Source organism: Lithobates pipiens, unplaced genomic scaffold (assembly GCF_037356315.1).
Source record: "Lithobates pipiens isolate NorthernLeopardFrog02 unplaced genomic scaffold, aLitPip1_a1.2 Scaffold_10, whole genome shotgun sequence".
NCBI classification, from domain to species: Eukaryota; Metazoa; Chordata; class Amphibia; order Anura; family Ranidae; genus Lithobates; species Lithobates pipiens.
The window spans coordinates 195,070,927-195,094,805 of NW_027507686.1; the positions used below are offsets into that span (position 1 = coordinate 195,070,927).

At 43.2% G+C, this 23,879-nt stretch overlaps 1 protein-coding gene across 4 annotated transcripts in view; it reads right to left on the minus strand.

The window, feature by feature from the left end:
* The window catches only part of LOC143937520 (protein phosphatase 1 regulatory subunit 12A-like), a 45,915-nt gene that overhangs the window by 11,771 nt on the left and 10,265 nt on the right, over positions 1–23,879 (minus strand). The window contains exons 3-23 of one of the 4 annotated variants that reach the window (XM_077460816.1): positions 23,342–23,460; positions 21,117–21,276; positions 19,225–19,369; positions 17,267–17,341; positions 16,194–16,279; positions 15,686–15,810; positions 9,249–9,325; positions 8,960–9,127; positions 8,684–8,760; positions 7,538–7,747; positions 6,074–6,148; positions 5,882–5,972; positions 5,266–5,418; positions 4,758–4,890; positions 4,538–4,668; positions 3,771–3,824; positions 3,536–3,555; positions 3,042–3,129; positions 807–911; positions 243–293; positions 75–125 (exon numbers count right to left, since the gene is read on the minus strand). In XM_077460816.1, the coding sequence (XP_077316942.1) occupies positions 75–125; positions 243–293; positions 807–911; positions 3,042–3,129; positions 3,536–3,555; positions 3,771–3,824; positions 4,538–4,668; positions 4,758–4,890; positions 5,266–5,418; positions 5,882–5,972; positions 6,074–6,148; positions 7,538–7,747; positions 8,684–8,760; positions 8,960–9,127; positions 9,249–9,325; positions 15,686–15,810; positions 16,194–16,279; positions 17,267–17,341; positions 19,225–19,369; positions 21,117–21,276; positions 23,342–23,460 (2,194 nt within the window). Of the gene's footprint in view, positions 1–74; positions 126–242; positions 294–806; positions 912–3,041; positions 3,130–3,535; positions 3,556–3,770; positions 3,825–4,537; positions 4,669–4,757; positions 4,891–5,265; positions 5,419–5,881; positions 5,973–6,073; positions 6,149–7,537; positions 7,748–8,683; positions 8,761–8,959; positions 9,128–9,248; positions 9,326–15,685; positions 15,835–16,193; positions 16,280–17,266; positions 17,342–19,224; positions 19,370–21,116; positions 21,277–23,341; positions 23,461–23,879 lie in introns of those variants that run through there. The other 3 variants (XM_077460815.1, XM_077460817.1, XM_077460818.1) reach the window with 3 other exon arrangements.

The following is a 23,879-nucleotide window of genomic DNA, read 5'->3' on the forward strand; positions in this document are numbered from 1 at the left end:
ATATATATATATATATATATATATATATATATATATATATATATATTAAATAATATATTTATATAATCTCCCACCTTCAGCTCTTCTTGAAGCTCAGATACTCTGCGTTCCAGGATCATCTTTTCCTAAAACATGAAAAAAAAAAATCAAAAAAAAAAAAAATCATCAAGTTGAACAAATAAAAAATTATGGATATTTATACATAAACAATAATTAGTGCCACCAAGTACAAAATATCTTACCTTTTTCTCTGTATCGATAAGAAACGACCTGTCAACACACCTTTCCTGCCTCTGAAAGAATGACAGGAATGCAGAGGGTTATTGTTTCATAAATTTAAAAATCACATTTGATTGTAAAAGGAAAAGTCTAAGTGAAACTGAATTCAAAGTCACGACTGCAATGTTACAAGGAAGTATTTATAAAGGATAATAAATTGTGACTAAGCGGCACCTGAAAATAAATGAATAAATAAAAAAATCTAATTTTTTTTGGAATTCCTCCTACAAAAATAGCAGTGAACATCCTTTCTGAGCCCATGCCAAACTAGGGATTATAAACCTTTGTGTGAAAAATTATTTTACAACTCAACAAGTAAAATAATGACTGCATTATGACTCAACGAGTAAAACAATAAAAACAATTTTTTACATTTCAACAAGTAAAATAAAGTTTATTCTTATACTTATCTAGAGATTACCATTGAATTTGAACCTAAATATATTCATGTTGCCACATGCAATGCAAACACTATACTCTGTATTGATTCAGCACCGGGCCTCCTGTACTGACTGACATTCTCCTACCTGTGTGGCTCTTTCCAATTCTGCTTTCGTGTCATTCACCAGGTTCTGGGTGTTTAGCAGCTGTGAGCGAAGACGTCCATTGTCTCTCATTAAATCTTCATACAGCTGAAACACAAACAAATCCAATGAAATGACATCCAAGTGCAAGCCCGGCCAGGCCGCTGTGAGGAGGCTTACATTTGGGGAAACTTTTCAAATAACAGGAGTAGCGTGTCATTTAAGGTACACTATAGTCACAAGTGTTGCATTTATATGGGCTCTAGGGACACAGCCTGCACATATTTTTATCTTAACACTCATCTTCCGTAAATGGATATCCAGCTAATTAAATTCCTTTGACAGAATAATTTTTTATCTTCAGAATGACTTAAAAGACAAGAAAATAGACAGCTCATCTCCCAAGTTTACTGTAGCCATATCCACAACCATTGGAGCTAAAGAGGAAGTTTGCATAGAGCATACACAAGACAAGAGTCTGCAAATCCTGCCCATATTTTTTTTGCTTAAAAATAAACATGTCATACTTACCTGCTCTGTGCAATTGTTTTGCATAAAGCAGCCCTCCTTTTCTTGGGTCCCTGGCTGGAGCTCCTGGCCCCTCCCTCCTGCCGATTGACCCCAGAGCAAGCAGCTTGACCCCACAGCAAGCAGCTTGCTATGGGGTCCTCTAGCCGAGCCGCTGCCGTGTGTCCCCATTTAGACACGGAGCACCAGCCCCACCCCCTCTATCCCCCTCCTGTACAACATCGCTGGATTGAGATGGGTCTCAGGTAAGCATTAGGAGGACTGATGCACACAAGTTTTTTTAGCTTAATGCACAGAACGCAATAAGCTAAAAAACCTTCTGCCTTTACAACCTGACTTTATTACAGTTAGGGTTACCCTTTTTTAATCCAGTGGTCTGGATTCATTTTTTGAGTTTATTTTTAAAGCAAACTTAACCCCATCCAGCCTCTCCAAGTTTTTTCAAGGGAAGTCTAGGCACCTCCAACTGCTGATTGTTACACAGAGATAAAATAAATCCTCCTACAAAAGATATACATATTTGCTGCCCTTTCTGCCCTACAGCCATTCAAAGCGCTGAATTTTAAAGCTTTTCCGAGAGTTCAGAATAAAAAAAAATGGGGCGAAAAGCTGAAGCTACACTCTGCAGAGCTCAGCGAGGAGAGCTCTCAAAACCTGATTGGAGGAAAAGGAATATACCACCACACCCCCCCCCCCCCCCTCCTTAACACAGCAAACAGGAACAGAGCTGAGGCTGTCAAACAGCTAGAGGTCCCTCCCCTGTCAATATTTTGCTCTTGGCGTCAGGAAAACTTGCCAGGAGGTGATTCATACTGATAGAGAAAGAAAGCAGCAGACAGAAATGATACTTCGTGCTCTTAAATTGAGACAAGTACACACTATAGAGGGATATGCTTGGTTCATATTTCAGGTCTGAGGTTTACAACTACTTTAACAGCTGCTACAGGGAAACCCCAGAGCCCAAGAAACCCAGTACTTTTAGAAACAATACAAAGCATTCTCCCACCACATGCAACAAAGTACACATTGTTATTAGTTGAAAAGGTCTGAAAGCATGGTGGAATGGTGTGGGTGTGATCTATATTGATTTATAATCTAAAGCACCATGCAGCATCAGGGTGGTAAGACGAGGCCACGGATCGGTGCTTGCCTAGTCTGTCTTTGAAAAGGTTAGTTCGATTGGGGATGGATATAGTTTATTATATAGCACTCTTGCTTTTTTTCCCCTCAGAGAATGGGTGCAGGAACTCCCCCCCCCCCTTCTGAGTCCCCCTTCGCCTCTGTCCCCTACTCACCTCTGAGCATTGTCTCTTGGCTCCATCCCTTACCCATCTCCCCGTACTGCCCCATTTTAGAGAATACAGAACCGCCCCCCCCCCCCGTACCATTTTGTACTACTAGGTAATTTGTATGAAATTGGATCCCACCCTAGCAACAATAGACCACACCCAAAGCAACAATAGATCCCCCACACAACAGACCCCCCACCACAGCAACAATAGACTTCTAATGGTAGATCCCTCCCAGAAGCAATTGAAGACCCCCCCCCCCCCAACCCCAGCCAATAATAGACCCCCACAAAAAAATACCCTCAGACACACCTTGCCATAATACGTTCAGTGTTGGAGGTGTCTGAAGAGTGTTCCCCCACTTTCCGGATGAATAAAAAAGCCCTTTATAGCACTATTTGAACTTTTGCTCTGAACTTACTTTTTTGAAGTCCTTAGTGTCCCGATGTTCAGCCGCAATGGCTGCTTCTATGCGGCTTGCCGTGTGTGCGTTGGAAACCGCGTCCGTTCTGAAAGATAAAAAGGCAGAGTGTGCACATCCCATGTTGTGTTGGCACTATGTAAAAAAAATAAAAATAAAAATCCCAAAGTATCAGAAGTGGAAATTGATACTTCTAAACCTTTTCAACACATGCCAACCCCTTCCCTTCCCAAATCCTCTATACGTAGTAAGTGTAGAGGAGAGCTGCCAGCTCCTGGTATACACCTATGTGAGCAGACAACAGGAGGCAAGTATCAATAGCAAGCTTTAGTATTAAAAGCTAGCATCTATATACTCAGTACTTTTAGGAAAGATTAGGGATCTCAGAAGAATTAGACCCTGAATATTTATTATACCAGTTATGACACAGAATGATAACTCAGGGAACATACATTAGATATTTAAAAGGAAGCACAGATACACATAGCACTTACCGAGAACTAAGTCCATCTACCTGGGAAAAAAAACAAAACACAATTCAATTACACAGCTTGTAGGCAATACTGCACAAAGTTGTGTTAATAAACGTATAATTCCAGCCACTTACCCATATAAAAGCACCAGAGCCGTGAAGCATTAACAGATATAATACTAATGTTATAACACAACCAAGTACTCGCCTACTTAAGATCTGCGTATTTACTACAAGAGGTAAGAATGTCAATGCACCTGAGGTCGCAAACTCTCCCCTGCTTCGTCTTCTTCTGAATCCTCTTCATCACTCTATAATAAAAATGGAATAGCATATGTCCCAAGCTCCAAGACTATGAACAAAAAATAAAATCACTAATAATTACTACTAGCCAGTTCAATCTAGACATGTGTCTAAAATGAAACGCTGGCAAAAGTCACAGGACAGGTGTGTGAATCTCCCATACAAAAGAGACAGCCCTCTGTGCATGTGCAAAAAAATAAAAATAAAAAAAAGAAACCTGTTAAAAAGTGAACAAAAAAAAAGTGCATGTGAACATACACACGAAAAAAATAAAAAAATAAAATAAAAAAAAAAGTGCACTAGGTTGCGTCTTTCATTACCCTCCCAAAGGGGGAAGAGGCATACTCCTGTCAACCTATCAGAAAAGGCCCAGCAGACCATTCAGCTTGATATACTCCATCTCAATCTGGTGTCAGGGAAGTCATACTAGTCTCTACTGGTCGTTTAAGCACATTGGCTGCTATTTGTAAAGCTCGGTATCATCAAAACCATCAAGTGGCTCATCCAGAAAATTTACAGATGATATAGTGAAAAGATGTTGTCCTCCACAAAACAGACTGGCTCTCAGATATCAGAAATTGTGTGCGTTATACCTAGAAAGTGGAAATCCTACTCTATAAAAAACGCACACCAAAACGTCAAGAGCTTCCTTATAGAACTTTTTCAGTGTCATGCCATGCTCTATTAAAGAACATTGTTTCCCATATTTCCAGATTCTTACATGTCTATTGGTCTCTGGGACACCAGTAGACCTCCTCTTCTCTCTCGGTCTCCTTCGGTCCCGCACACCAGCCTTGTTTCTACCACCTTTCTCGTCACTTTCTTTCTCGTCCTCGTGGGACTTCTGCATCTCTGTGGGTGACATTCAACTGAATTTCAGTACCCCAAAACCAATCAGTTGTGCATAATAAAATGGCCAGTTAGACGACATTAGCACTAACCTTTGCTTTCTAGGCTTTGGCCTATACCTCGTCTGTGGGTCCCAGAAGAGGTTGGAGCAGAATCTGGTGCAGTCAGTCCTAGAAGATCAGATTTCTGCAAATTGGCAAGCCGAGACCTCCAGCTGACCTCTGTCTGCACAAAAAACACAGGAACCAATAATATGTCAGATTCTAAACACATTCTCATTTTAAGGCCAGAAATAGACCAAATTTCTTTCCTGCAACCTGTGATTGCAGGAAAGAAATTTGCTTGACTCCCCCATCAACATAGTGGGGCGGGAGAAGCTATCCCTGCCAGTAGAAGACAGTGATTATTGCTAGCGGTTATAGCAACCACTTGCAATAATCGTGTGTAAAATCCGGCAAGCTGGTTGCACCCAAGCTGATCAATCAATGATTTGAACCATCTATTGCCAGCTTTAGCATCATCAATCTTGTTGCAAATGAAAAGGAAGTCACTATTGGCAAAATCTAATTCAATCTGGCACACCCCCAACCATTTACGCACCCCTTCTTCACTAGTCCGACTACTCCTAGCTTGTGGTTGGTTGTCTTTAGTAGTGTCCTCTTGGTTCTTCTCTGGCTCGGGTTCAGTTGGTTTGTTTTCTTGTTGACCTTTGATGACCTTTTCTGCCTCTTTCAGATCAGTGAGAGTCACTCCCTGTAGAAGCAGAATGTAAAGTCTTAAAAACTGGCCTAGAGAAATCTTAAAGAGGTTCTGTGTTTAGCTGAAGATGTCCTAAATGACATCATTAAAGATGTGCATGCAGTTCCATAATAACCATTTATTTACTGCAGTGGACAGAACTGCCCTCCTTCGTGAGAATCAGGAGTTGTCTGCCAAAGGTGAACCAGATGAAAAGGTGACTTAGCCAGTTAACCTCTCAATAGTAACAAAGTGAAGATTAATATTTAATACACAATGGAAGCTGGTATAAAAGGAGAAGAACTTTAACGATTTCAGGAACTAATGCAGTTGAAAGCAATAAATGATTTAAGGACATAGCAGATGGCAAGAAAAAAAATTCTTGGCAACTATATAAACTGACTTATCAGTTATGGAAAGAATGTTTGTACAGCAATAGCAAAGAATAAAAAGTGCTTGCGACGGTGAAACTGCTCACCTGAGTGGAACGGCGGGACTGTCGTGCATGACGAGACCGCGCCTTTCGCTGTGCCTCCGCTTCCTCGTCCCTCACTGGAGTCAAGTAAGACCTGAAATCACAAAACACTCCACGTGAATTTCTTATCGAGCCAATGTTATTGTTACATTGCAGGTAACCAGAAATGTGGAAAATGCCCAGCTGGCTGGCTACCTGCGCCTCTCTTTGGTCTCAGAGTTGGTTGTAGGTTCTAGATTTGTACTAACGGTTTTTGCGGTTTCTGTATTTCTATAAGAAAGAAGACAAAGAAGCTAAAAACATATGTTCTTGTCAGCTGCTAAATAACTGTTCTTCTAAAATTTAGACAAATACACTTGACATTGTCCTCTGCTTCAGATCTGCCACTCTGGAGCAGCAGAAGACAATTTGTGAGGTGAAACCTGAAATGAGATTGAAAAGTTTGTTCTTAGGGTCTCCAGACTGTGTCAGTCAGTTCACCATTGTAGATTTCCCATTAAACTGAGCAGAATTAAGGAATCAAAGAAAACTGTCCTACTGGCACGGGAGCCCCATAATAAAGTACCCCTGGCCACAGACAAATGCAGGCTTACTGTTTTCCTTCTGAAAATGCTAGTTACATGGCTTGGATTCCATTCTTAGTCCGAGAAAAAACACCCTTACAAGGGCCAAGTAAAAGATAATAAAAAAAAAACAGGAGGCTCCACCATCTATGTGTAGACTTTAAACTCACACGTAAAAAGAAAATAAAAAGCATGTCAAATCCTCCTGTGGCATCTGCAGAGTTTGGAGGCCAGGTATAGCAGAGTAGCTCACACAAGCAGCTGTAAACTGGAGGTTTGACAAAGGGGTAGTCCTGATGCCCCAAAATGCGTAACCACGTTCCCCCGCCATCCACATCACTGAACTTCCGGTTTCGGCCCGCTGCTGCTGGTGTGTTCCATGCTGGTTTCCACTAGTGACTCTGATCCTGGCCACTTCCTGCAATGCTTCCATGACAAACTCTGCTATACTTGGCCACTACGAAGATTGAGATCCGGTGTGTTCGCACACTCGACGTGCAGAGCCCGTCAGGAAGTCAGCGCAGCGCTAATCCCAAGCAGTGAGACATTGCCCTGATGCGCAGCTGCTGAGATCGGGAAATGTCTCACTGCCTGTGATTAGCGCAGCGCCGACTTCCTGGCGGGCTCTGCACGTGGAGTATGCGAACACGCCGAAGCTCATCCCTAGCCACTACAGCACAGAGGCATTTATTCTATACTCTGCCAGAGGCGTTGCAGCCATCTTAAAGTGAACAGCCAGAATTATGAACTTTACAATGCGACTCTTCAACTTCCTTTTATCCCCTATTTTCCTGCAAATAAAACCAAGTCTTTTCTGCACCACAATTTTCTGCATTACAAGTGCCAAGGAACTATAATTTTTAGAAGTAAACTGCAATCTTGACACGGCCCCCTTTTATTAAAAGAAAAACGTAACTAGTGAACAACCTTCATAACCAGGTATAAGTCTAGTTGTTATTCAAGTTACATTATCTGACACGCTTATATGAAAGGTAAGAAGCTTTATAGCAGAAGTTGAAATCCACACATTACCACGTCATTACAGACTTATAGGAAGGAGGACGTATGCGGAATCAAGCCAATTTCATGTTGTTACCTTCCAAGTGAATTTAGTGTGGTGTCTGCCTGGTTCTTAGCAGTATTTGCACTTGTCACAGGAGCATCTGGTTTACTAGATATTGGCTCTCTTTTCGGAAGAGTGGTTTCGGGCCTCGGCAACAGGAATTCTCTCCTACGGAATGAGTTGAGTCCTTCATCTCCATCATTACGCTGGCGGGTGAATGACCCACGGCTAAACTGAGATTCTCTGTAAAAAAAAAAAAAAAAAATAATATAAAAATGCAAAACAAATGTGACTGATTGATGCGCTGCAAGAAACAATTGAGCTACATAAAATATACTGTACAATAACACAAAAGATCTATGGCTACGCTGTGCCAGATACCATTTCTTCTCATAACTGAAGATTATGTAGTATAGTTCTACTGAAAAATGAAGGGTCATGGCATCACGGCAGCGAGAAATCTGGATGATCTAGGATAGGTTTTTCAGCACCCACTTTTAGCAAACTGAAATATTTTAGGTGTTGCTACTTTGGTGACCTGAGGCTCATTTCACACCAGTGCTGGGCATTTTCGGGTATGTTATACATGCATTTCAGGGAAAACTCAAAAGATACAGCAAGCAGGATTTTTTTTGTAATGCACTGTATCTAAAACCCACCAAAAACACACAAGTGTGAATAGGGCCTTTAATTGGTACTAAAATCAAAATTTTTATTTAAAAATAAACATGTTTTACATGTTTGCTCTGTGAAATAGTTTTGCACAGAGCAGTCCGGAGCCTCCTCTTCTCAGGTCCCTCCTTCCTGTCAAGTGCCCCCCACAGCAAACAACTTGCTATGGGGGCACCCGAGCCAAGCCGCAGCTCCGTGTCCATTTGGCTTTGGCCCCGCCCACTGTTTCCCGATTGGCTAACTGACTTTGATTGACAATGGGAGCCAATGGCGCCGCTGCTGTGTCTCAGACAATCAGAAGGGAGACCCCCGGAAGGCCAAGGCACTCGTGTACACCGCTGGATAGAAATGGGCTCAGGTAAGCCTAGAGCAAGCACAGAGGTCAGGGTTATTTTAGTTCCCACTGACCCTTGATGCACAATGTACTGAAGTCAGAGTTAACCAGGGATTCATAAAAAGTGAGCAATGGATATATTTCTTTCTATAAAGGTTCATTTTAACACCCACCTCACATTTTCCTGGTTACCAAGCAGTTTCTGACTTGGAGTTACCCGTGCTAAACGAAGTTCAGCCCCAGTCTTTTCCTACAAGAAATATTTTACAGTCAGTGGCAGTTAGCAGCCTAGAAGCAAAGTCATAAAGAGCAGAGAGTTGGGAATGAAAAGTGAAAACAAGTAAAAAAGGCCCCAAATCCACCGAAAAGAGGGAAGAGAAGTTTTGTTAAAGCTGGAAATAAATAAAGTGGAATAACGTTCCAGTAAGATGGTCCATGGTAATACACACTCTGTCTGCTATCTGGGAGCTGGAGGCAGATTTAGGCAATGCTGCCCTCCTGCCTTCTTCGGAGGTGGTGCCAGAACTTAGTGCGCCAGAACTACCCGTCTTCCTTAGAGAGGCTCTCCATGAGCCCAATGGAGGCTCAGATTTCTCCTGTTCCTGGACAGTCGGGGTCTACAGAGAGCAGTGTACATATAAGCTATTGAGGACAGGTATCGGGGTATTCTGCTTGGCCCCTTTCATGGGGAAAAAAGGCTACAGAGAACATATGATCCCATGTTGGGATTGTTCTCACCTTCTTTGCTGCTGTTCCAGAAAGGTTCCGTAACTGATTGTTCAAGTTGTTTATTCTTTCTTGAGCTTTTACTTTTTCTGCAAAATAAAAAAGGAAGGTTAAACCTTATGTAAGCCTTCAAATAGATAATAATCATCATCATTATAACCTCCATTATAACCTCCACAACATTGCCACATATCTATAATGTAAAAATAATTCTTCTAAATTACTTTTTAAAAGGATTGTTAGTACTCACGTGGCCGCTCATTGTATCTGGGTTTGGGGCGCGGATGGTATGGGTGGATACTCTTTACTGTGCATGGGTCCCTTACCCGCACTTAAGCTGGCCATAGATTGTTAGACTCTCGGCACCCACTAGGCCCATTCAGCAGGGACCAGCCTAGACTTGAACTATCTATGGGGAGGCCAATTGTACCCATGTCAATCGATCGACTTTGGTACAACCAGCATGTCATATTTTTACATGTGATTATTGCCAGCGGCTATTGCTGTTAGCAATAATCACGGTGTTATCCCGGCAGAGATGGCGCCCCACCCCACCCCCACTCTGTAGGAGGGATTCCTCCATCAACACTGACTGTGTTGATGGGAGAATGAGTGATTTTCTTTACTGCAACCCATGGTTGCAGGAAGAAAAATTGCATAAACTTTGGCCTGCCTAAATGTTTCTACAGAACTTGCAGTAAACCCTACTGCTGTTAGAAAACTAGAGTTAGACATGCCAGTAACTCTGTTTCTAGGCGTCGTCCAAGACAGCATTAGAGACATATAGGCTCCTCCTCCGGAGGCAGGAAACACAACATTCAGATCCTTAAAAGGACAGCTTCCGTCCCTCTTCCCCAGTCTTTAACCATTAACTTCCCCAGAACGGCTTCTGAAACAAAAACACTCATCCAAAGTTATAACAGCATATAGGGTGGGAATCCATGCTGTCCTGGACGACTCCTAGAAACAGAGTTACCGGTAAGTCTAACTCTAGTTTTCTCTAGTCGTCTGTCCAGGACAGCACTATAGAGGACCAATGAGAATTGACCAGATTAAGGTGGGGGGGGGGGGGGGAGGACTACCGCTTGGAGGACTTTTCTCCCAAACGTTTTGTCTTGCGCTAAGATAGGGTCCAATCTATAATGCTTCATGAAAGTCGAGTAGTTTGCCCATGTTGATGCTCAACTGATTTATTCTGGTGTCGTTCCAGCTCGCTACGCTCAAGAAGCCGATAGTGGCCGTGTGGAGTAAGCCATGGGGGAAAAGGGATATTCCTTTTTTTAAATCTTGCAAGCTTCAACAATAGCCTGTTTAATCCAATTGCGATTGTGCCTTTCGAAGCTTGGAACCCCAATTTTTTTCCCCGAATGCAAAATAAATAATAATAATAGCATTGGATTTTAGAATACTTTCACAATTACAGATACTGTAAGAAACATGCTCTCACATCCAGTTGGTGGAATTCTGTTTCCTTTGGATTGGTTGGAGACCCACAGAAAGAAGACAAAACTATTTCCTGAGTCCTGAAGAATTTTGACACTACTTTATGCAAAAAACCTGGGCCTGTACGTAATACCAGCCTGTCTTCACAAATTTGCAGGTTAGGGTCATTAATGGAAAGTGCCCGCAGTTCGCTAATGCATCTAGCTGTGGATATGGCCACTAAAAAGACAGTTTTGAGCGCGACCCATTTTAAGGACAGCTCTTCCCTTTGCGACCATTTTATCCAACCTTGCAATACTGTCGACAGGTCTCATTTTGGCAGAATTGTGAACGGAACAGGTCTATTCCTAGCTAACCCCTTAAAGAACCTGCCAACTAGTGGGTCTAATGTCAGGGGTTGCTCCAAAAAAAAAAAAAAAAAAAAAAAAAAAAAAAAAAGACAGGACCAATACCTGCAGTTTTATTGTGCTTATGGCCAGTCCTTGATCTGCACTATCTTGTAAAAACTCCAAGATGGCTGGGATACCCAGATCTTCCCAGATCGCTTGCAACTCCTTTCAGTTGGCAGATCTTTGGGACTGTTCTCCCAGCACCTTTGGGCTACTTTTAACTCCCAGTGGGGCCCCTGGCCCCAAGCACTAGCGTCCGTGGTGATGCAGAAGGACACCGGAAAAGATCCATGATAGACCCTGCACAAGGTTCTCTTTGTCCCTCCACAGAGACCTCTTGGTCTTTAGAGATAGGTGGCAGGTCATGTCTAGCGATTCCTGCACTCCGTCCCAGCTGTTCAGGATATGGGCCTGGAGACACCTGAAATGGGCCCTTACCCATGGTACTGCAGTGATTGTTGCTGCCAGGAAATCCAGACCCGACATAGTTGAACGGATGGAAACTGCCAAATTGTTCTGAAAAAAAGGCTGCTGCCGCCTTCATCTTTTCTTTTTCCTCTAGGAAATAGATCTTCTGCATCACTGAGTTCACCAAGAACCCCAAGTACTGTAAGACCTGTGTCCGGGTTAGGTTCGACTTCTCCCCGTTTATCAACCACCCCAGCTTTTTCATAAAGGAAATGGCCACCCACAGATCTCCTTGTAATTGGAGCGCGGAGGGTGCAAAAAATAAAAGGTTGTCCATGTATGGGTTGACCGATATCCCTTTCAGTCTCAGGGGGGCAAGTGCCTCCACCACGATTTTCATAAAAATCCTGGGGGATGAGGACAGGCTGAATGGTAGGGCCCTGAATTGAAAATGTCGGACCTGATTTCCCCACTTGATTGCCACCCTCAAAAATGTTTGAGATTCTTCATGGAGGTGTAAATAGGCATCCCTCAGATCGAGGTAAGCCATGAAGCAATCCGGGGGGAAGAATTGACTTCACCGTAAAGATCGTTTCCATCCGAAATTTCTTGTAGGTCACCAGTTTAGCGACTTCAAATTTAATATTAGGCGGAATTTGCCCGACAGCTTCCTTACTACGAAAATGTGAGAGTAGAAACCATGGTTTGTTTCTCGCTGTGGTACTGGAATAAGAACCCTGCTGATCTACCAAGTTGCCAATTTGTGACAACAAGGCAGTCTTCTTCAGAGGATCCCTGGGAGGAGTGGTTACGAACATCCTTGTGGGCAGAGTGTCCTTGAACTGAATTTGATAGTCTCCCTGATTATCTTCAGTATAAATTAATTTGGGGTAGTCTTTTCCCACTATGGGAGGAACTGCCCCAATCTCCCTCCCACCTGGAACCAAGTCACTGGGATTTGGTGGTTTTCTTCATAGAGGAACACAGGACACCTTTCTGCTTCCCCCTTCCCCACCATTTTAGAGGTCTGTCTCTGTGAAGGCCCTTGTCTTTGGGGGGTGGAAAAAAACATTTCCCCGGGGCTTTCTTACTTTAGATAGGAAAAGCCTTTTTCTTGTCTGCAGTACGGTCTATAACTTATTCTAGATCTTGCCCAAACAAGAGGTCTCCTTCAAATGGGATGCCAAACAGCCTAACCTTTGAGGCCAGGTCCCCCGACCAGGATTTTAACCATAAAGCCCTGCGAGAAGAATTTATTAGGGCAGCAGTCTTTGCCTATAGCTTGACCGACACATCTGCCATATAACCTGCCACCTTGTGCAGCATGGGAAAGGAATCAAGAATTTTCTTCCTGGAGGTCCCACTTTCCAAATGGCCTTGTAACTGGTCCAGCCACACCTCCAAAATTACAAGCCATTTTGTCAGGGCTACTTCCCATGACCTTTTCAGAAGTACCTCCATCCTCTTGTCCCATGGGTTCCCTAAGGACACCCATGTCCTCAAAGGCGAGGTCCGTTGATTTGGCACACTGTGAAAAGGCTGCATCCACTTTGCGCACTTTGTTCCAATTATATGCGGAATCCTCACTGAAAGGGAATCTTCTCTTCAGACTTTTAGGAAAAAAATATTTTTTTTCTCTGGTTCCACCCACTCTTTTTTGATAGAGTCCACCAGTGCGCTGTGTACCCCTGTTTTGGTATTTTTTCAGGATCTGATACATCTGGTCACGTAGGGACAAGGAGGCATTCTCTTTGATATCTCGTAGATCACCCCAATAAGGCATCCACCTCCTTGAGCGAAAGCCTGTATCTGGGTGAACTTGTCCCTTGGCTCGGAATATCTTTGGATGATGCCGTCTCACTTAGCTCATCCAAAGTATACGATCCCTCTCCCTGATTCATCACCCTCCTGCGGGCTGAAGCATGGGGGGGGGGGGGGACTACGGCTGGTTGTTTTGGGGTTTCAAGGTTTGACAGCATCGACTTAATGGCCTTCATTTCTTTCTGAACAACAGAAATCAATTCTTTGCATGCCCCCATTGCCTCCTTGTAAACAAATTTATCAATACAGGGTTTACAAAGGGGCTTGTTCCACCTTTCTTTAAATTTGTTCGTACATGACGGGCACCTCTTCTTCCCCCCCCTGACCTCTCCGGTTCTTTGGGCTGAGCCTGAAAGAAGAGAAGGAGAGAAGAAGGAGAGAAGAGAAGGAGAGAAGAAGGAGAGAAGAGGAGAGAAGAGAAGAGGAGAGAAGAGAAGAGGAGAGAAGAGGAGAGAAGAAGAGGAGAGAAGAGAAGAGAAGAGGAGAGAAGAGAAGAGGAGAGAAGAGAAGAGAAGAGGAGAGTAGAGAAGAAGGAGAGAAGAGAAGAAGGAGAGAAGAGAAGAAGGAGAGAAGGAGAGAAGAGAAGAGAAGAAGGAGAGAAGAGGAGAAGAGAAGAGAAGGAGAGAAGAGAAGAGAAGAGAAGGAGAGAAGAGGAGAAGAGAAGAGAAGGGGAGAAGAGAAGGGGAGAAGAGAAGGGGAGAAGAGAAGGGGAGAAGAAGAGAAGAAGAGAAGAGAAGAAGAAGGAGAGAAGAGAAGAAGAGAAGGGAGGCAAAGGAAGGGAAAAAAACAAAGACAAGCTGCTGTCAGAAAAAAATCTTAGCCAATCAGTGGGTGTATACCTTCACCGACACCTATGTGCACCCCCACAAGCCACTGACAGGATTCACATGACTCTTTAGCCTGGATCCCATCTCAAAACGGGGGGGGGGGGGGGGGGAATGGGTGCTACATTGAGCAATCACCCCCCTCCCCCCAGCCCTGTAGGTCAAATGCACCCCAGTGTCTGCCTACCAGAGCTGGGCCGGCACCACTGCCATCTGGTTCAGTTGGATCCATGCTGTCCTCTGTTCTTTGCTGGAGCATCATGCTGTGGATGAGGACTGTCTTGTTGTTGGCTTTTTTTTGTTTTTTTTTAAACTGTAATGGCTCCGACATCCACGCTTGCCGCATGACCCAGAACCTGAAGTAATGCGCCAGAAGTCCCCGCCCTCCTCCTGCGTTCCACAGGCTGGAACTCGAGGCCTACACCCACCCCCCGTCAGAATCAGGCTGGGGGATACCAGAGGCCAGCAGATCCCAGTAAGGGGACCGCCAGCCCTCCCCGGGTTATCCGGAAGGAGCTCCTCTGCAGCCTGACCGGGGGACTCAGATTCCATCTTTTCCAGGTACTTGCAGACCTCCTTCCCCTTCTCCCTTAGGCAGTCCCTAGGCTCGGGGGAAGGAGAGCTCCATCCAGCCTCCTCCTCTGGTGGAGGAAACACAAAGACTGGAAAAGAGGGATGGAAGCCAACCTTTAAGGATCTGAATGTTGTGTTTCCTGCTTCCGGAGGCAGAGCCCATCTCGCTCTAGTGCAGTCCTGGACAGACAGATATCGGACATCTCTAAACAATTCTTGGGTGGGCTGGGAGGTGTGGCCATCTGATGTGTCACAAACTGACTACGCAGGACTACAGGAGTGCTGTATGATAGCTTAGCATTCTGTAGTCAGAATGTGAAAGTGAACACAGATGGGCTGACAACACTGCTACAGGATTTTAACTCTGGTTAGCATTGTAACCCACTACCATGAAGAGGAACATGCTGGCAGGATCAGAAGGTATTTGTAATGCTCATAGAAATATCCCAAAAAATAATGTAAACCTACAGTGAACATAGAGAGAGGCCCTTCACTTATTTCTTGATTTTTACGTATAAGCTCACCCAACAGTGATGTCATTTTTGGTGTACACCAAGGTGGTAGAATATCATCTGTCATCATATAGCTCTCTGGCATCCCAAATGAAAGATAACCGCACCCTGGTTCCTTTCACTATACCTCAAAAAACCATAAGGATCCCTACTTGGTTTGAGGTTGAAAATTGGAGTTGCCCTTAGTCCTCCTCCCCCAAGTTAGAAGTTAATGCACTATGGCTTTGCGTAAAACCAAGCCAAGGTTTTTACTATCTTAAAGGCTTGTAATTCCTTTAAAATCTACCCTCTGATTCCAAACAGCAGTCCAAGCCATAAACCAACCAGTACCCAAATCTGACCCATTAATTTTGGATGGAATGGCTTAGCTGGGGTAGGAGAAACATTTATGCTAAACAATTCCTTATTAACACCCAAACTCCTATGAACTACAAAATCCCTTCTTACTACATGGATGACTACACAGAAAGAAGGCTCACCTGATTCAGCATCAGAACCAGACTCATCAGAACTGGAGGCAATTGGCTGGGTGGCGGGTATAGTTGTGGCGAGGGGCTGAGCACGGGGTTCCTTGTCCTGTACACGTAGCGCAAACTTCTCCTGGCTGCTCAGACGAGAAATAGAACTCCTATTTGAGAAAGGGGCGGAGGCAGGGAGCATGCAGGGGTCAGTGCATGGTGCCCCGGGCTGCACACCACGTGTCACCCAACACATATAGTGAGAACACACAAAGATCACACTGTGAACAAACCTCGCCGTGCACCACAATCTCCCACGTGACACTAACTAGTGCAGGACAGAGCACACAAACCAGTGAAAAATCACTGTGACATCCGCCTCCACCGTGACACGCTGCATGACCCACGTGTGGCCATTGCTTTCATGCAACACAATCCTAGTGTAACACACAGCAATGCTGCCATGCCACACTGTCCATTCCAACACAATCTGCATTCATCACTTCAAAACAGTATGATCAGTACAGACCTTCTTGTTCTACTAGCTGCATTCTGGTTTGGGGGAGTTGTTTGGGTCATGATCTGTGGTGCAGTCTTCATTTTCTCCAAACGTAACTAAAACATAATGCAAAGACGTAAAAAGCGCCATTTAAAAAAGTGTGTGACCTTTTTTTTTTTTTTTTTTTTTTTTTTTTTTTTTTTAAGGCATTATACTTACCTAGGTGTATGCAGCACCGGTCCAATGCTACATCTGTACCCTGTTGGCTCTAAAACAGAGCCGGGCAATCAAAAACCACTGACCGCTCGGTCCTCAGTTCTCTCTGAGAACAGAGCTGGTCGGTCACCGTTGTCTGCTCTGCCCAGATGACCCCCCCCCCCCTCCACCTGCGCTCACTGAAGCACTGGCCTGTGAAGAGGGCAGGAGCGGCTGGCTGGGAGCCGCTCCAGGCATGTGGGTGGATCACGACAATATGGGCGCAATCTTTCACCAGCCTGGACCAACATCAGCCCACTGTCAGTTAAAAATGTGTCACAGGAGTGCAGATCCAGGAGAAGTAGTACAGCCAAACAAGGTTTTCTGCAGCCAATGAAAAACATTTCCAATTTTATAAAGATATGTTATGTAGTGTAGTGTAGCTGAGTGCAACCCAGTGTTTTCTATAAATTGCCCATTTTAGGCTTAGGACAGACTAGCTCCAATGTCCTTAAAAAAGTAATCTTGTATTCAGAAAATTATGCAGGCTGTCGTACTGGGCATCTTTTTGAAAATACCATCTGCCTGGCTGTTTCAGAATCTTCTGAGTGACTAGCCTGGAGCAGTCATACAGCGAGTGAATACCGAATTCTTGATCAGCATACTTGTTCTGGCTAAGTGACCCAAAGTACAAAGCCACTGGATAAGCATGACAACGTCACCAAATAATCTTCAATTCTGACAAGCTGCTAAAATATTTTAATCTCTGGAAACGTTACATTGTATGTAAACCCAGTTTTAGCAGCAGGTCCCTCAGAGGTAAGTCAATGTCATAAAACCTGGTCACATAAGTCAGCCCCACTGACAAGTATATCTAAACCCCATGAACAGACCCAAAATCTTCTCACCTCACTCTGTTTGTTCTTCAGCTTCTCCAGCGCAGACTCTAAACCATCATCTGCAACATCAAAAGGCGTCTGACCCTACAAAAGTGGAAAGAGCTGTCTGAACAAAAACTGCAGAAAATTGAAGCTGGCTTAAAGTGTGACTCTAGATTTCTAGATCTGCTACTAGAAAGCAAGACAGATAAATGCATTCATAAGAAGAAATAAAATTGCCTATTTTGTACACTTATATGTGTTCTTGAAATGGCGCTAAATAGTTGTGTGATCTACAGCAAAGCATTAAAGAAGTGCAGTGGTGTATAGTAAACACATTTTTACCTGTTTAGTATAAAAAGGATAATGAAAGGACATTGATTATGCTTGTTATCGGTCTTTGCACTTTGATCTCAGTTTTATTAAATGCAGGCGTCCATTTACACATATTTATTGCCAACTGTAGATAACTATACAGAGTTGTAGACAAACTCCAATGGCAGTGAGAAAAAGCTCAACACTGCATGCAGGGCGCAACAGATCTTTTAAAACTACCTGCTTAAGCATAACTGGACAAACAAGTGACAAAGCAAACAAAAGGTTATTATTTCACTGCCCTGCCTTACAATATCAAACCTGTCAGGTAGAGTTGTGCATTAAAATGTATTTAAACATTCAAAAGCAAAATTAAACATAGATTGCATCTTACCAGTCCTTAGATAACATACATGCATTCGTTTTCTTGTTGGCTTGTTTTTCCTCTCTATATAATTTAGTATTCCTGTTACAAACACATTTACTGTGCCTGGGCTCACTCATTCCACAGTATCCATGGAGGAGCGAAGTTGCCACCCTAGGCTGCGCACCTTATTTGAACTTTAAATATGTCATCCTCTTTCATCTCTATTACATGGGTGAAAAGGGATTTGTAGTTTACAGCTTAGAAGGCTGCTGACATTGTTTGAGATTTACTGTATTTTTTGCTCCCTAAGACGCACCCCCCCCCCAAAAAAATAAATGGGGGAGTGATGTCTGTGCATGTTATGGAGCGAATATTGACCCATCGCCATGTTATATTAGAATAGCTCTTGCATTCTGCGAGTTGTAGTCCACTCCGTGCACGCTCAAACTCCCAGTCGGTGGAGGAGCAGCGCAGCACAGCCAGGGAACTACAGCTCCCAGGATCTTGGAGGCAGGACCAATGTGACTGGCTCGGGCTGCAACTTTGCTTGACCTGAGGACAGGAGCAGGCCGTGCAAGGACCTGCTGAGGCGAGACCCTAAACCACCAGGGCCATCCCATCTATCCCCACCCCCCCCCATACACCCCATTTACTCTGCCCCAGTGTACACCCAGTAACCTCAAAATAGCCCTCAACACTGTGGGTCCTGCTGGGAGCCTGCCATGGTCTCTGGGTCCTGCTGGGAGCCTGCCATGGTTTGTGGGTCCTGCTGGGAGCTGGCTATAGCTTGTGTCCCACAGGCCATGGCCAGCTCCCAGCAGGACAATAGGTCCGCGGCCAGCTCTCAGAAGGACCCACAGCCATTTGGTTCAGAATATTTTTTTTCTTGTTTTCCTCCTCCTCTTGTTTTCTTGTTTTCCTCCTCATAAGGTGCATCTTATGGAGCGAAGAACACGCTATTATCCTATTCGCAGCAAGTGACAAAGACTAAAATGGAAAAACGAATGCAGCCACCACATCCAAGGACAGGTAAACTAATATACTACATTTTGTTACTGGGTTTAGATATACTTTTAAGGACGTGAGAAATAAGGCAACAATGGTTCACAATAGAGCAGAAGTGGAAAATGGAAAAAGCATGAAAAGCAAAAGCACCAAAGAAGAATTGGCATACACAGCCAGAAGGGCACCTAGACCTGACACACAGTGGATGCATACTGCATAGGTGTACAGGAGCAGCCATGGCTGAGCCAAGGAAGAAAAAGCAGTCAGTGTACAGTGTGAGGAGACCGGTGACCCCCCTTACCACTTTGCTGACAGCCTCCATGTCACAAAGAGCCTCAGACAAGAGCCGGCAAGCTTCCTCTTGGCCCCAATGAGCAGCCCCGTGAAGAGGTGTCCACCCGTCAAAGTCACGGGAGTCCACATCAGACCCCAACTGGATGAGCAGCCTAAGACAGATATTAAGAGAAAACTGAGCAGGACATAGGAGATACATAAACATGTTAAAAAAAATAAGATCAAATAAAACCAAACATAGGTTGATTCATACTGAGAAATTGGATGAAAAGATGTACTGATAATATAAAACGTCACTTCACTGCCCAGCACAGAATGTTCCCTAAAATAAAACTAAGCAAAAATAAAAGTCAAATTTATATTTACTATGGTTATGTCACATGGTTGCTGGGTGCTGCTCTGCACAAATTATTTTTGGATGCAATACTAACGTTAGCGTGGTTTCTGGATAAGATTTACAAAAATAAAAGTCAGTAGCAAATATTTAATGCAAAAACTACTATTATAAAATATGACTGATGGATACTATTAACCAGCCTGTTTTTTTGGTAATGAAGCAATGTTCTGCAACATTTTAAGCCTGCTGGAGGAAATAAATCTAGTCTTCAATAAAATCCTGCTTCTATCTGCAGTGGTCAAACACTGCCTATTGCACACAATGCAGGTCAAAGAAAATCCACAGTACTTGTCCATACTGCATCTCTTTCAAGCTCTATACAAGAAACGGGCTTTAAAATTTTGACACGTTGGTATAGGGTCCCTAGGGCCCTTCACACTATCTTTCCACGCACATCCTCTCAATGTTCGCACTGTTCTCAACATGAGGATACTTCCCTCCATGTGTTTTAGAACCCTTCTGGACCCAGTCCAAGGCCTAATATTTAACCTAATGGATGTTGTTCAGTTGGGAGATAATCCTGCAGCATATCTGCTCCATTTGACCCCTACGTCTCCCAAGTGTTGTAAATGCTCCCTCACAATATAGCTACATAACGCTGCCAAGGGCTGCATTTAGCATTTCTGGAAGCAGCCTATGGCTTCCTCCATTAGGTGTTTGGCCACGTAAAATAGTAGAAATTTACAGAATGGAGGACATCCTCGCCTCTGCACATGGTAGGAAACAATAGTTTCCCAAAACCTGCTTCTACTGGACAGAAAATACTTTCTCCTCCAGTTGTGGTAGACCTGGCTAGCTAGAGTAGGCTTAGACCACCCTACATCGACTAACTATGCTCCCTGATTTTTGGAGTTGCAACATAAAATGGAACACTTCCCAACTTGTACGATTTTTTTGCTGCAGGAGCTGCCATTTCTGGATTTGGCAGATAAACCTACAATTGTGTTTTCTCTCCCATCATATCTTTTTTTTTCTGTTTTTCTAGACTGACTTCAGCTGCACAATGTGGCCTCCATAGCGAGGAGACACTAACACTGGCTGTGTTAACCCTTTTATATATGCACTAGATCAGTTAATTTGTATACAAAGGGATTTTGCTCTCTCCTTGTGTCTTGTTTGCCTGGACTATGTAATGTTTGGGGTCTTCCCCTCTAATGTGTTGTCGTTTTTTTCTCTTCGATTTGCTTTTTTATGCCATATTGTATTTTGCTAAAAATTTGAAGTCTATAGTGCACACAATGCAGGTCCAAAAGGTTCAGATACTCAGTGCACTCAATGCAGTTCATTACAACCACAGCCCTTACCCAAATCTGTACAATGTTCTAACTGCAAAACATGACTCGGATACAGCAAGCCTATTCATCTTCAGGACTCGCATATATAATGTGAATTTACCGTAAATTTTAATCTTCACTGAAAAATTGGAAATAAAAAAAAAAATTCTCTCTATTCTTGTCTCTGCCACCTGTCTCCTGATACAGTACATTTCAGTGACGTCTCACCTAATGACCTCTGTGTAGCCCTTTGCAGCAGCTACATGTAGAGGTGTAGCTCCAGTGGTTGGGTGTCTGATATTCTCCATTTTTCCATTGTTCAACCAACGCCTTGCATCTCTCAGCATCAGCTCCTCTTCCTCCTTCTTTGCAGCATCTAGATCCACACCTAAACAAATGTAATGTCAGTTATATGATTGAATACTGGCTGACCACATTGCAGTATGTGCATCCATACATGGACAATATAATGTTAGCATGTATGTGAGATTATTGCAATGAAACTAAAAGCTCTCAAAATATTCATCAGTGCTTGTATGATGAGGACACATTAATCCACGGTGCACTTTTATTAAACGTGGGTGGGTCCGTTTGTTTCAACACAGATACTCCAGACTGTAAATCACCTACTCAGCGCTCTCCTTAATGCTGTTGGAACCCTTTAAATTAGATGTGTCCTTCAACAAAATTTGGGTAAACTGATTTCTATTTAAATAATCATGTATACATCCAGGCTGACTCACTCCTTCATGCCAAAGTGAAAGCATTGAAAAAGGAAAGTATACTGTAATTCTAGTGAGCAATGTTAACCCTAAAATATTTCATACGACTTTCCACCTGATGATGTCTAAGACGAAACACTTAGGGCAAGGCTAACCGTGAAGAGGTATCACGCATTATGATGCTTGCATTTGCAAGATTGCTGAATTGTATTTTATACGATGTGAGCGGGCAGTTTTAGTATTTTAATAAAGTCATTTTTACCGTACTACCCTATGAGAGTTGCTCTTCTCCCTTACGTTATATGCATGAGTGAAATTGGTGGATGCGTCCAAGGATGAGGGGAAAGCGGACCTTTTGGGTTTTTAGGGTTAAACCCTATATGCACTGCTTGACCAGTCAGTAAAATTTCTCTGGTAAGGCTCTTGTGTGAATAACGTTTGAAGCTCAGATCTGCTGGGCGTTTCCCATTTCTGTACTTTCACATTGGAATGAACTGGATGCATGGGATCCGATTATTTTGAGTTGATATTTGGACACAAAATGTTCTAAAGTCTGGGATCACACCTCTGGTTCTCCATTTCAGAGACGAATTAGGGCCGAAATTTTACCCGAATTCTGCCTTGAAACTGATCCAAAGACACACAGCGTTCCTGTGCAAGCCGCTCCCCAGCGGCAACAAAGATAAGCGAACCAGCTGCATAGAGAGCCGCTTACCATCTCCTGTCATGAGAATTGGATGTAGGGAAACCCATATCCAATTTGCATAGGCGTGAACCCAGCCTAAACTTTTGATATCACTACATGTGGACATTATCACCGATTTGTGGTGTGGACATTAAGACATTTATTGTTGCGATTTGTTATACATTTTTTTTTTTTTTTTTTTAATAGCACTGCACTTTATTCACTTATTTGTTCTTAATTTTGGTATCACAAGATTCCACAGGTTGGCAACCTAAGCACGTAATCTCTCTTTTTCTCAAGTGAAAAAATATTTTTAGTTAACAAGACTTGTAGATGAATAGAGATAGGCATGCAAGGCTGCTTGTGTAGTAGTCCACTTTAAAATTATTTTTGGATTGGCCAATAAAGGGGGTGTCCCGTGGCTCAAAGGAATTACTCTGCTTCCCGCTTAGCAACTTATGAGACCATATAGCAGCCATTGCAATGTAAAGTAGCAGTAAGGCCAGGTTCATACATATGCGGCTGTGGTTTGCAGCCCTATGTCCGATGCATTTCTGTTCACCAGTTCAGGTGCAAATTTTTACCTAAACTGGACCCAAAAACACACAAGACCCTTTTCAAAACCGCACATGTGTGAAACAGCTCTATTGAAAGCCGGTCACATATACAGGTAATGAGAATTGGATGCGGTTAAAAACACATCCAATTCACATGTATGTGAACCCAGCCTCAAGCACAACTATTGTGAAGCACTGCAAAGCAGGTTCTGTGTATGTAATAAGCAAACATTGTCACATTTACAATTAAAATACGTATGCAGTTTTTAAAGGATTAATATATTGATAAGATTACTGACATGAAGCTGATCTACATGCATATTGAAAGGTTGTACAGTCTCTGGAATCTAAAGTAGGGATCCATAGTTTACGTCAAGAGTCTTTAACAAACAATGTAAAACTTGATCTTACTGACATTCCCATTTTGGCTCCATTACTTTTGACAATAGAGGTGTCTGTACATCTCCGTCTGCAAAGGTGGACACTTACCTTGTTTCTTAACCTCGCTCTTCAGCAGCTTCTCCATGGCACTCTCATGGGCCACATCCAGGGGAAGTTCACCTTCGCTATTTGCAATGGAAACACTGGCGCCCTTTGAGATCAAGTACCTGTCCAAAGAATACAATCACACTGACAACAAAGCCATGTGTAAAGACGCAAACAAATTCCAGAAGAAAGTAAAATATCTGAACTGGTGACAGCAGTGGAAGACAGGCAACATCTGCAGTTGGGATAAACATCTTCGAACTTGTTAGTAAGCGAAAGTAAACTGCTTATGTTAACTAAAACAGATGGTATCGAGGAAAGTTTTCATACTAGGATCATTATATGTGGTTCTTGAGTGTTCTCAAACTACGCAAAAGCATATCAAATAAGGAACTTTGGCATTTCTCTGGTGTCTGTTAATTGGTCTGAACTGTAGACCAATTTGGTTCGTTTTGGGTAGCCCAAGTCTAGGTTTGACCCCCAAGAGGGACATATTCCCCCACCAATACCCATGTCGTAAATTCTACTTCCCAGATCCTCT